The sequence below is a fragment of the Rhinopithecus bieti genome, unplaced genomic scaffold, assembly GCF_001698545.2.
Source record: "Rhinopithecus bieti isolate Rb0 unplaced genomic scaffold, ASM169854v2 scaffold_10614, whole genome shotgun sequence".
Lineage (NCBI taxonomy): Eukaryota > Metazoa > Chordata > Mammalia > Primates > Cercopithecidae > Rhinopithecus > Rhinopithecus bieti.
In genome coordinates this window covers 453,821-464,557 of record NW_016806893.1, presented here as the reverse complement: position 1 = coordinate 464,557, position 10,737 = coordinate 453,821, and the positions used below count along the sequence as shown (strand labels likewise).

At 39.3% G+C, this 10,737-nt stretch overlaps 1 protein-coding gene across 1 annotated transcript in view; it reads left to right on the top strand.

Moving 5' to 3' along the window:
• Nucleotides 1-10,737, top strand: part of HACE1 (HECT domain and ankyrin repeat containing E3 ubiquitin protein ligase 1) — a 218,603-nt gene that overhangs the window by 98,148 nt on the left and 109,718 nt on the right. The window contains 5 exon segments of the mRNA XM_017878558.1: nt 1,431-1,485; nt 3,273-3,348; nt 3,350-3,366; nt 5,087-5,191; nt 10,538-10,613. Coding sequence (XP_017734047.1) covers nt 1,431-1,485; nt 3,273-3,348; nt 3,350-3,366; nt 5,087-5,191; nt 10,538-10,613 — 329 coding nt within the window.

The following is a 10,737-nucleotide window of genomic DNA, read 5'->3' as shown; positions in this document are numbered from 1 at the left end:
GGCTGCAGCAGCTGACCAGCACCGATTGTCCGGCACTCCCTAGTGAGATGACCCCAGTACCTCAGTTGAAAATGCAGAAAACACTGGTCTTCTGTGTCGCTCGCGCTGGGAGTTGGACACTGGAGCTGTTCCTATTCGGCCATCTTGCTCCGCGCCCCAGTCAATATTTTAAGAGGTACTCGATACTATGTAAATATCCTGTTTCTCCTTAAACTTTAACCTATTAACTGAGCATCAGCATTAACTTTTAAATGACTGAGTGGGGGTTGTCAGGGTTTCGTCTTTGTAAATAATTTATTAAAAAACATAAACCTCCAAAATACATTGAATTGAGAAATGACCCTTAGTAATATATAAAAATCAATTCAAAACACTAGCTAAAATGTACGTAAGTATAATATGGCATCATAGATGTTGATTTTTAACCTTTTCTTTTGGGTCATGTTTTTGCGAATTTGTTGTGTAAAGGGTCTCTCTTAGTCTGTTTTCTGCTGATATAACAATAACACAGACTGGATAATTTGTAAAGAAAACAAATATATTTCTCACAGTTCTGGAAGCTGGGAAGTCCAACAGCGTGGCACCAGCATCAAGTAAGAGTCATCCCATGGTGGAAGGCAGAAGGGTGAGAGAGGAAGGGCTAGAGGGAAGGGGATTGAACTTCACTATAACCCATTCCTGGATTAAACAGAATTAATCCATTCATGAAAGAAGAGCCCTCATGGCTCAATTGCCTCACCAAAGCCTCACCTCTTCACACTGCCGTAATAGCAACCACATTTCCAACAGATGAACTTTTGGCAGATGCATTCAAACCATAGCACATATGAATAAAAATGTTGTGAGTAAAGTGATAAGTACAATAAAGACTTCCGTGCTCTTTCATAAAAGCTTCTAAACTAATTTCTTTTGTAATAATATTGACAAAAAGCCAGTATTGGGTATATTTAAGGTTTTATAATTATTTTAGCATATATATTTAATATTCATATATATTTAAATTTTCCCCAAAGTACATGTAAGTATGATAAAACATGATGCCTGTAAATACCTCTTTGGAAGTAAAATAAATTTCAATTGTTAAAGCTACAGAAAGGTTTTTGGATGATGATGCACAGGCTACCATACTACACTTAGAGAATTGTTTTTTGGTGGATAATGGGACCAAACCTTCTGAAGAATCAGTCTTTAATTTTCCTCAGAAGCTAAGCTCTTCTGTGATGATGTAAAAGGGATAAACAGTGGGGGGGATGAAAGATTCTGCACTATCATAAATTCTGAAATACCTTTAATATTCTGCATTATTCTTCCTCCTTCTTCCTCTCCTTTTTGCTTTTTGTATAGAGTTAGGAAAATTCTAAACTAATCTTAAGTATCACCCCTTGAACAAAGTAGGGGATAAATGAACTCTTTCTGGTTTTTTTACTCAGATAATGAAACTGCTGTTTATACATTAATGCCAATGGTTATGGCTGATCAACACAGGTGAGTGCTTGTTTCAAAAATTTTTGCTTTTTAAGAAGCATACATTGTTCTAAATGTGTACTGCATGCCCACGCGTGCGTGCTCGTGCACGCGTGTGCACACACACACACACAGAGTTTGGGCATAGATGTTATCCTGGGGCAAGTTATTTAACTTTTCTGTTATAATTTTGTGTGTGTGAAATAAGGAATAAGATTTTCCAAGATCTATATGAGCTGTAAAATTTTATGGTGAGAGATTTTCTTAATGAATATTGAGATATTAAGTATTTGGTTGGTCACTGACATAGAAAAATACATTGTGATGATTTCTTTTGGAGGTCACTGTAAAATTTTATGGTGAGAGATTTTCTTAATGAATATTGAGATATTAAGTATTTGGTTGGTCACTGACATGGAAAAATACGTTGTGATGATTTCTTTTGGAGGTCACTACTGACTTATACAAAGATTATGGGCTCTGGTGCGCGTGGCTCAAGCCTGTAATCCCAGCACTTTGGGAAGGCCGAGACGGGCGGATCACGAGGTCAGGAGATCGAGACCATCCTGGCTAACACTGTGGAAACCCCGTCTCTACTAAAAAATACAAAAAAAAAAACTAGCCGGCGTGGTGGCAGGAGCCTGTAGTCCCAGCTACTCGGAGGGCTGAGGCAGGAGAATGGCGTAAACCCGGGAGGACGGAGCTTGCAGTGAGCTGAGATCCGGCCACTGCACTCCCAGCCCAGGCGACAGAGTGGAGACTCCGCTCAAAAAAAAAAAAAAAAAAAAAAAAAAAAAAAAAGATTATGGCTGAGGGACAACTTAGTCTCTTTGTTGCTACTTACTTTTGTTACCCTTTTATTGCTTGTAGTGTTGACACTCTTTTATTACAGGGCTATATATGAAATACAATGTTGGCTTTGTGAGGGGGTCTTTAGACTTACACCAGCCCAGCTCTGACATGGCTAGCCACTGGATTTTTTGATATAATAACAATGTAAAGATAAACTATTGAACCAAGTTAAAAAAAAAATTTTTTTTTAATTTCCTACCTGGTATAATTAAAAAATGTTTTTGTCTGATTTTCTTTATTGTCAGAAGTAATAGCTAGGCTCAACTTTTTGCAAGGTTAGAAGCCAGGCCTACAGCCCTTTGTTTCTCAAGAATCTAAGGAAGCTAAAGCCCAACTTACTCCTGTTGGTGTATCCTAAGACAGGTAACATAGGACTATCCAGAGTGGGCAGATTTGAGAAACCTCAGCACCTAGCTTATTGGCCAAGGCCGTTTGGTTTTTGGGATGATACTGTGGCTGGCTAACCCGTACCTAAGAGAAAGTGCCAGTATTATGTGGTGGGTGTGGGACAGAACCCTGAGAATCTAGTAAGAGTACTAGGCGGGGCCCGGTTGGGCTCATGCTAGTAAATCCCAGCACTTTTGGGAGGCCGAGGCCGGGCCCGATCACGAAGTTCCAAGAGATAGAGACGCATCCTGGCCAACTTGGTGAAACCCCCTTCTCTACTAAAAAATAGCAAAAATTAGCCCCAGGCGTGTGGACATCACCGGTATCGGCCCTACTCCAGGAAAGCTGAGGCAGGAGAATTGGATTGAAAGCCCAGGGGAGGTGGAGGTTGCAAGTGGAGCCAAGATCTTCGCCAACTGTACTCCCAGCCTGGTGACAGAGCAAGACTGCCCCTGTCTCCAAAAAAACAAACCAAGCCAACCCAGAGTACTAAGAGCTGTTAAACTTGATCTATATGTTTTTAAAAACCTTTTTTACACCATTGATTCCTGTTTTATTTTTTGTCATAGGTCTGTTTCTGAAGCTACTATCAAGATTCAAGAATTTGATGTCAATATGCATTCGGAACGTGTGAAAAGAAGCTTGGCTTCACATTGCAGCAAAGTAAGATAAAAGAATATTTTGAGTAAAACTCTGATCTAGAGGCAAGGTCAGTAAGGCTTTGAACCAGCATTGGTCAGCATAATATTTGTGGGGAGAGATGAAGAACAGAAAAACCTGAGTGTTGTTTATCCTATTTGGGCCCGTGGTATGCTGTCTGTTCTCTCTCCTAAACTGTTAACTTTGGGATTGTACTGGTAATCTCATGTCGCTTCTTGCCTTAGCGTTGGTTTATACGGCAAGATCAGAGTAGGTTAGACATGGAGATTGTCTTGCCTGGATAACTTAATGTGGCAGTTCACCCAAAGATTTTCTTTTATCGCGCAGGCAATATGATTATTTATATGTGTCTGCAGATGAAGTATTGGGGCTTTTATATTTTTTACATAGGTGGGAGAATGATTTTTATCCCTAGCAGTACTTCTAGATGGTATCAATCAGTTAACTAATTGGTGACAGCCCTATCGCTCTTTTCAGGATTAGATAAGGTGTGTTGAAATTAATTGTTCATGAAATAATTTGGCTTAATGAAGGCCAGAAAGTTGAAAGTAGTACCGCATATGGTTTCATTTGAAAGTATTTTGAATCTCAAATACTTTATAATGTTTCATAGAATGGACCCATCTTGAAATAAGAGATATGTTTACTATTTGTGTCAGAAGTTAAACAAGATTACAGGTAAAAATAATGGTGTAAAAGGCCATGCACAGGGCCCACCACCGGTAATCCCCACCACTTTTGGGAGGCCGAGGTAGGGGGTAGATTACTTTAGGTCAGAGAGTTCGAGACCAGCGGCCAACGTGGTGAAACGCCCATCCTAACTAAAAATACAAAAAAATAGGCCCAGGTGGTGTGCTGACATGCACCTGTCATCCCAGCTACTTGGGAGGCTGAGGCAAGAGAATTGCTTGAACCCTGGAGGCTGAGGTTGCAGTGAGCCAAGATCGTGCCACTGCTCTCCAGCCTGGGTGACACAGCAAGACTCTGTCGCAAAAACAAAAAAAAAGAAAAAAAAAAATGGCCGGGCGCAGTGGCTCACGCCTGTAATCCCAGCACTTTGAGAGGCCGAGGCGGGTGGATCTTGAGGTCAGGGGATCGAGACCATCCTGGCTAACACAGTGAAACCCCGTCTCTACTAAAAATAGAAAAAAATTTAGCTAGGCATGATGGCAGGAGCCTGTAGTCCCAGCTACTCGGGAGGCTGAGGCAGGAAAATGGTGTGAACCTGGGAGGTGGAGCTTGCAGTAAGCCGAGATCGAGCCACTGCACTCCAGCCTGGGCAACAGAGGGAGACTCTGTCTCAAGAAACCAAAAAAAATGTGTTTAAGGCCGGGCATGGTGGCTCACACTGGTGAACCCAGCACTTTGGGAGGCCGAGGTAGGAGGATTGATTGCTTGAGTTCAGGAGTTTGAAATTAGCTTGGGCAACATAATGAGGCCTCTTCTCTAAGGAAAAAAAAAAATTACCAAATTGTGGTGGCTCATGCTTGTAAGTCCCAGTTACTTGGGAGGTTGAGGTGGGAGGATTGCTTAAGCCCAGGAGGTCAAGGCTGCAGTGAACTGTGATGGCGCCACTGCACTTCAGCATGGGCGACAGAGTGAGACTCTGTCTGAAAAACCAAAAGAAAATTGTGTTTAATAGAATATTTTGTTTTTTAATTAAAGTACATTAAGTCTGGTTGTATGTTGAATGTATCTGAACTGTCTTTTAATATTGTTTTAGTTGTGGATCGGTGGAATGTTTGGTTTTGCTGTTAAAGAAGGGAGCAAATCCTAACTATCAAGATATTTCAGGCTGTACACCCCTTCATCTGGCAGCAAGAAATGGGTAACTATTTAGTTTTCTTAAGTGCTTTAAGTTGTATTATCAGTTATTCAAGGCACTTTGCCTTGGTTTAATGATTCATCCTGCACCCCCAATATTTACCTTGGGAAAAACTGCAATAATGATGTGTATTTTTTATTTTCTATAATTTTTTTTTGTCTCTCAAAGATATTATTGATGATACTGTTCTTCTTGATAGTGGATCTTGGGTCATTATATTCAGTTTTAAAATAGCTATCATATTTAGTAATTCATTAGATTGCTCACTGATTTTCTTCTTGGAAATATATATGGAAGTTCATTATTACTTGTATTATAGTGACATTGTATTTTCTGAAAAGCGTAATTTTCACCTCTATTTTAGTGTGCTTTTTTTCTGCTAATCTTTTGCCACTCCTAACTCTGTGGCTCATTTTGCAAATTGCTTGTTTAGTTAATTTTATTAATGGAATTGTACACAGACTTAATATATTGTACACAGTTTATTTGTAATTATTTGTGGATAAGCTGTACCAGAGTAATCTTCCTAGATACTAGGGTAGTTTACTCCTTTTAGTGCTAACATTAGTTTATATTTGGTCTGAGAAATCAGACAAAAATGATTGGAATTATGTTTAAAACGAAAATAAGTAGTTTTTGATTCAGGACTTGAAGAACTTATATTTTATAAACTTACTTTTTTTTTTTTTTTTTTTAGATGGAGTCTCACTCTGTCGCCAGGCTGGAGTGCAGTGGTGCAGTCTCGGCTCACTGCAACCTCTGTCTCCTAGGTTCAAGCGATTCTCCTGCCTCAGTCTCCTGAGTAGCTGGGATTACAGGCACGCGCCACCACACCCAGCTAATTTTGTATTTTAGTAGAGATGGGGTTTCACCATGTTGGCCAGGATGGTCTCGATCTCCTGACCTCAGGTGATCCGCCCACTTCGGCCTCCCAAAGTGCTGGGATTACAGGCGTGAGCCACTGCATCCAGCTTAAACCCTTTCAAACACTGTAAAACTTCTTTATGGAGTCCAGGCCTGTAATCCCAGCCTTTTGGGAGGCCAGGGCGGGCAGATCATCTGAGGTCAGGAGTTTGAGACCAGTCTGACCAACTTTTGAGTTGAGACAGTGGTGAAACCCTGTCTCTACTAAAAAATACAAAATTAGCCAGGCTTGGTGGCGCATGCCTGTAATCTTAGCTACTTAGGAGGCCGAGGCATGAAAATTGCTTGAGCCTGGAGGCTGAGGCATGAGAATCGCTTAAGTGCCCGGGAGAGCTAGGTTGCAGTGAGTGGAGATTGTGCCATTGCATTCCAGCCTGGACAACAGAGGGAAACTCTGTCTCAAAACAACAACAACAAAAAACTCAAAAAAACTTCTCTATGGACACGGTGTACAAATATATGGTGTCTGTGTTTTCTTTTTTTAATTACTCTTGAAGATATTTTTGTTTCCTATTCTTAACTGTGCTTCTAGATATTTGAGTTGACTGCCTAATAAGATGGATATGGGAGCTAAAATTGTCCATTACATCAATCTGAGGCCAAATTTTTGCATATAAAGATTAAAATAGAACAAAAAAGACAGCTATAGTGATGCCTAGGTTGGACAGGCGAAAGGCATAGTCTGTTGACCCTTTCTGATCTGCTGTATTTCCTGATTTAGCATGTGAGCCAGTTTAATTGTCTACTGTTCTCATAGGTAACAATGTGCTGATTAAACAATTGTTTTTATAATTAGCCATGTTAGGTATCTTGTAGTGTGTCACACCCAAGGTCATAGAGTAAATCATTCATTCCCTTGCTGAATTGATCTCAGGTCTAGGTACGTTATCCCAAGTGTTGATAGGGTATTGATAAAGGTCTTGAAAAGGTTACATGTAGAAAAATATCTTAGCACTGTGTTTCAACAACTGTGTTAATGAAAGGAGAGATTAGTGCAGAGCAGGGATAAAAACTCTGCTGTCATTTCAGTAGGCGACTGAGTCTTAAGACTTCAGTGTGAGGGGCAAGAAATAGGTCTTAGACTTGAAAGACAGGATGTTCTTGGTCTACTGAAAAGAATTTTCATGTACTGTTTTTCAGAAACAAAGTGGCACAGAGAAAAATATAGTTTTCATCACTCTGTCAACAGTGATTGAAGCCATTACATTTTAAAGGTGAAGGAATATGGCAGATATTAAATGATTCACATAGCCATTCAGCAAGAAGAAAAGGAATAAAAAGAATTGATGACCCTCTCTTTAATTTGGATGCCTTTCTGTTTCTATAAAGATGACTCTTGACTTTCAACACTTACGTATTTTGGTTTTTATTATTTATTGAGTGGAAGCCTTGTACAACTTAGAGGTGCTCAATGTTTGCTAAGTGACTTGAGTACTTCCTGTAGTAGCTGATGTTTTCAGAAATAGCTTTTTACTATAATTTCTTTATGAGTTCACATTTATCCATACTGAAGTAGAAGTCGTAGTAGAGTTCTTCCCATTTTGTTGGTCCATCTACGTTTTGGGGCCAGCTTTTTGTTTTGTTCCCTCAGCTATCATCAGATGGCTGCTGTATTTCTCCTGACCTGCTTTAGCATTTTTCTCTTTGCCATTAGTGCTGTATTGGATTGTCCTCTTTTCCAAAAGAAGCCCCATTAAGCTTCCACAGAGCACTTGGGTGACTGGTCCCTGTGTAATTTTGGTTGCCATAAGCTCCCTATAATTGGTGCAGTATCTGAGCAGAAATATAGTTGCTTCTTTGTACAGGGGGATTCAGCATTGCTCATGCTTATGTGAGAATGTTAAAAGGAGAGGCTTTGAAATAGTGTGTATTCTTAGGTTGTGTTTTAGTCAGATTTGAGAGAAGACTTTTTCTTTATTTTTTAGGTGATTATGAGCTCATAAAGGGTAGGGCCCATTTGTTACATAATATTTTAGTTCTGTTAGCAAAATAGCCACTTATTTATTGGATTGATTTGACTTATTCAGATCCTGGAAAATAGTAATAATGATTATTCAATAAGAAAGATAGGATATATTTCTCTCCTATATTCCCTGTACCTTTTGTAATTCATTTTTGGGAGGAAAAGCATTATAGATTACTGCTTTTCTTCAACAACCCCTACAATAAACACTTTTTTGGGCCTATTTCCCTGGCCCATTCCTACCTAATGATTTATTTTGGCATTATTGGCTTAGGCCAATGGTCCATAATAGGCTTCTGAAAGGTTTTAGAAATCTACCCATGTGGGTATAGACACACGAACACACGTTTAAACAATGCATTTATTTTAATGGGACTATCTGGTCTGTGGTCTCATGATTATTGAATATTTATTTCTTAAGGTTTTCCTAATAGTGTGTTAGATAAAGGAACTTCGTAAATGTTTGATCTTAAAAGTTTACCCAGAGCTTTATTTTTTTCAGTTTCTTTGATTATAATGCTAATTTTAAGTGACATTTAACTTCATTACAAGTACAAAAATCAAGAAAGGTAACTTGTCAGTTCTGTTTTCTTAAAAGTTTTATTCAGTCAATGAGAATTTTAGCTATTGATTTACAAGATTGAATATTAATAATCAAAGTTTTATTGAGAGCTACTATGAGCCTGGTTATCCTTAGTACTGAGTTGATTAAAGAAATATGATACAATCCATGGTATGAAGATGTTTATGATCTAGTTGGATAAATAGTAATATATTCATATATACTGTATACTCTGCCATTAAAGTAATGGCAAAAACCACCATTACTTTTGCACCAACCTCATATTATGTTACTACTATACTTATTATATAATATGTATACAATACATATGTATTATATATACACACTATAGTGTATATATTACTGTTTATTCACTGGACTATTTACCAGTGAACTATACACTTAAAAATGGTTTTGATAGGGGCCAGACGTGGTGGCTCACGCCTGTAATCCCAGCACTTTGGGAGGCCGAGGCAGGCGGATCGTCTGAGGTCAGGAGTTCAAGACCAGCCTGGCCAGCATGGTGAAACCCAGTCTCTACTAAAAATATGAAAAATTAGCTGGGCGTGGTGGTGGGTACCTATAATCCCAGCTACTCAGGAGGCTAAGGCAGGAGAATTGCTTGAATTCAGGAGGCGGAGGTTGCAGTGAGCTGAAATTGTGCCATTGCACTCTAGCCTGGGCAACAAAAGCGAAACTCTGTCTCAAAAAAGAAAAAAAAAAGGTTGTGATGAAGACTGGGTGCAGTGGCTCATGCCTGTAATCCGCACTTTGGGAGGCTGAGGGGGTGGATCACCTGATGTCAGGAGTTCAAGACCAGCTTGGCCAACATAGTGAAACCCCGGGTTTACTAAAAGATACAAAAATTAGTCAGGCTTGGTGGCAGGCACCTGTAATCCCAGCTACTCAGGAAACTGAGACAGGAGAATTGCTTGAACTCGGGAGGCGGAGGTTGCAGTGAGCCGAGATGGTGTCACTGCACTCCAGCCTGGGCAACAGAAAGCGAAACTCTGTCTCAAAAAAAAAAAAAAATGTTTATGATGGGCTGGTCACAGTGGCTCATGTCTGTAATCCCCGCACTTTGGGAGGCCGAGGCGAGCGGATCACGAGGTCAAGAGATCAAGACCATCCTGGCCAACATGGTGAAACCCCGTTTCTACTAAAAATACAAAATTAGCTGGGCATGGTGGCGCATGGCTGAAATCCCAGCTGCTCGGAAGGCTGAGGCAGGAGAATCACTTGAACCCGGGAGGAGGAGGTTGCGGTGTGCCAAGATCCGCCACTGCACTTCAACCTGGTGACAGAGCAAGACTCTGTCTCAAAAAAATAAGTTATGATGGCAAATTTTATATGTATTTTACCACAGTACAAATAACTGAAAAAAAATGAAGAGTCTCTGCATCCCCCTCCTCATCCCCCAGTGAGTAGAGGGATGCATAGACGTGCATTTCATCGATATTCTGAGTATGATTTTATAACATCTTAGTGTTACCTTTTAAATATTTTGCTGACAAGAATGTAGGATACAATGTTGAGACATCATTTTTCTCTATTCATTCCCCTTCCATTAGACTTGTATTTTGTTATGTTTCTGATGAATATTACTGTTTCATGAACTTAGTCATACTAGAAATTTCTCTACAGTTTGAATGATGATTTGTCCCAATGATATGAAAACCTGACTGTGTCATTGTTTTCTCCTGTAATCTTTGAATCATAGAAGCAGTTTTGTATTTTGCCTCAAGTAGTGTTTGTTTAAATATTGCAGATATCACTTGATATTACAGATAAAGATGTTATGATGTTCTCAGCTGTTATTGATTATAGTTAATATTTCAGTAAATTATCATTTGCATGTTTTTTTTAGTACCAGTTATCTATGACTCTTTTTTCTTTTCAGGCAGAAGAAATGTATGAGTAAATTATTAGAATATAGTGCTGATGTCAACATTTGTAATAATGAAGGCCTTACAGCAGTAAGTGCTATCAATTTCATCTGATGTTTTAAAAGTAGGTTTTAGAAAATGATATTGAATGTGAGAGTTTGGCAAAGTGTAGTACAAGTGTTTCTGCAAGTTACCTTTTTTTGAGACAGAGTCT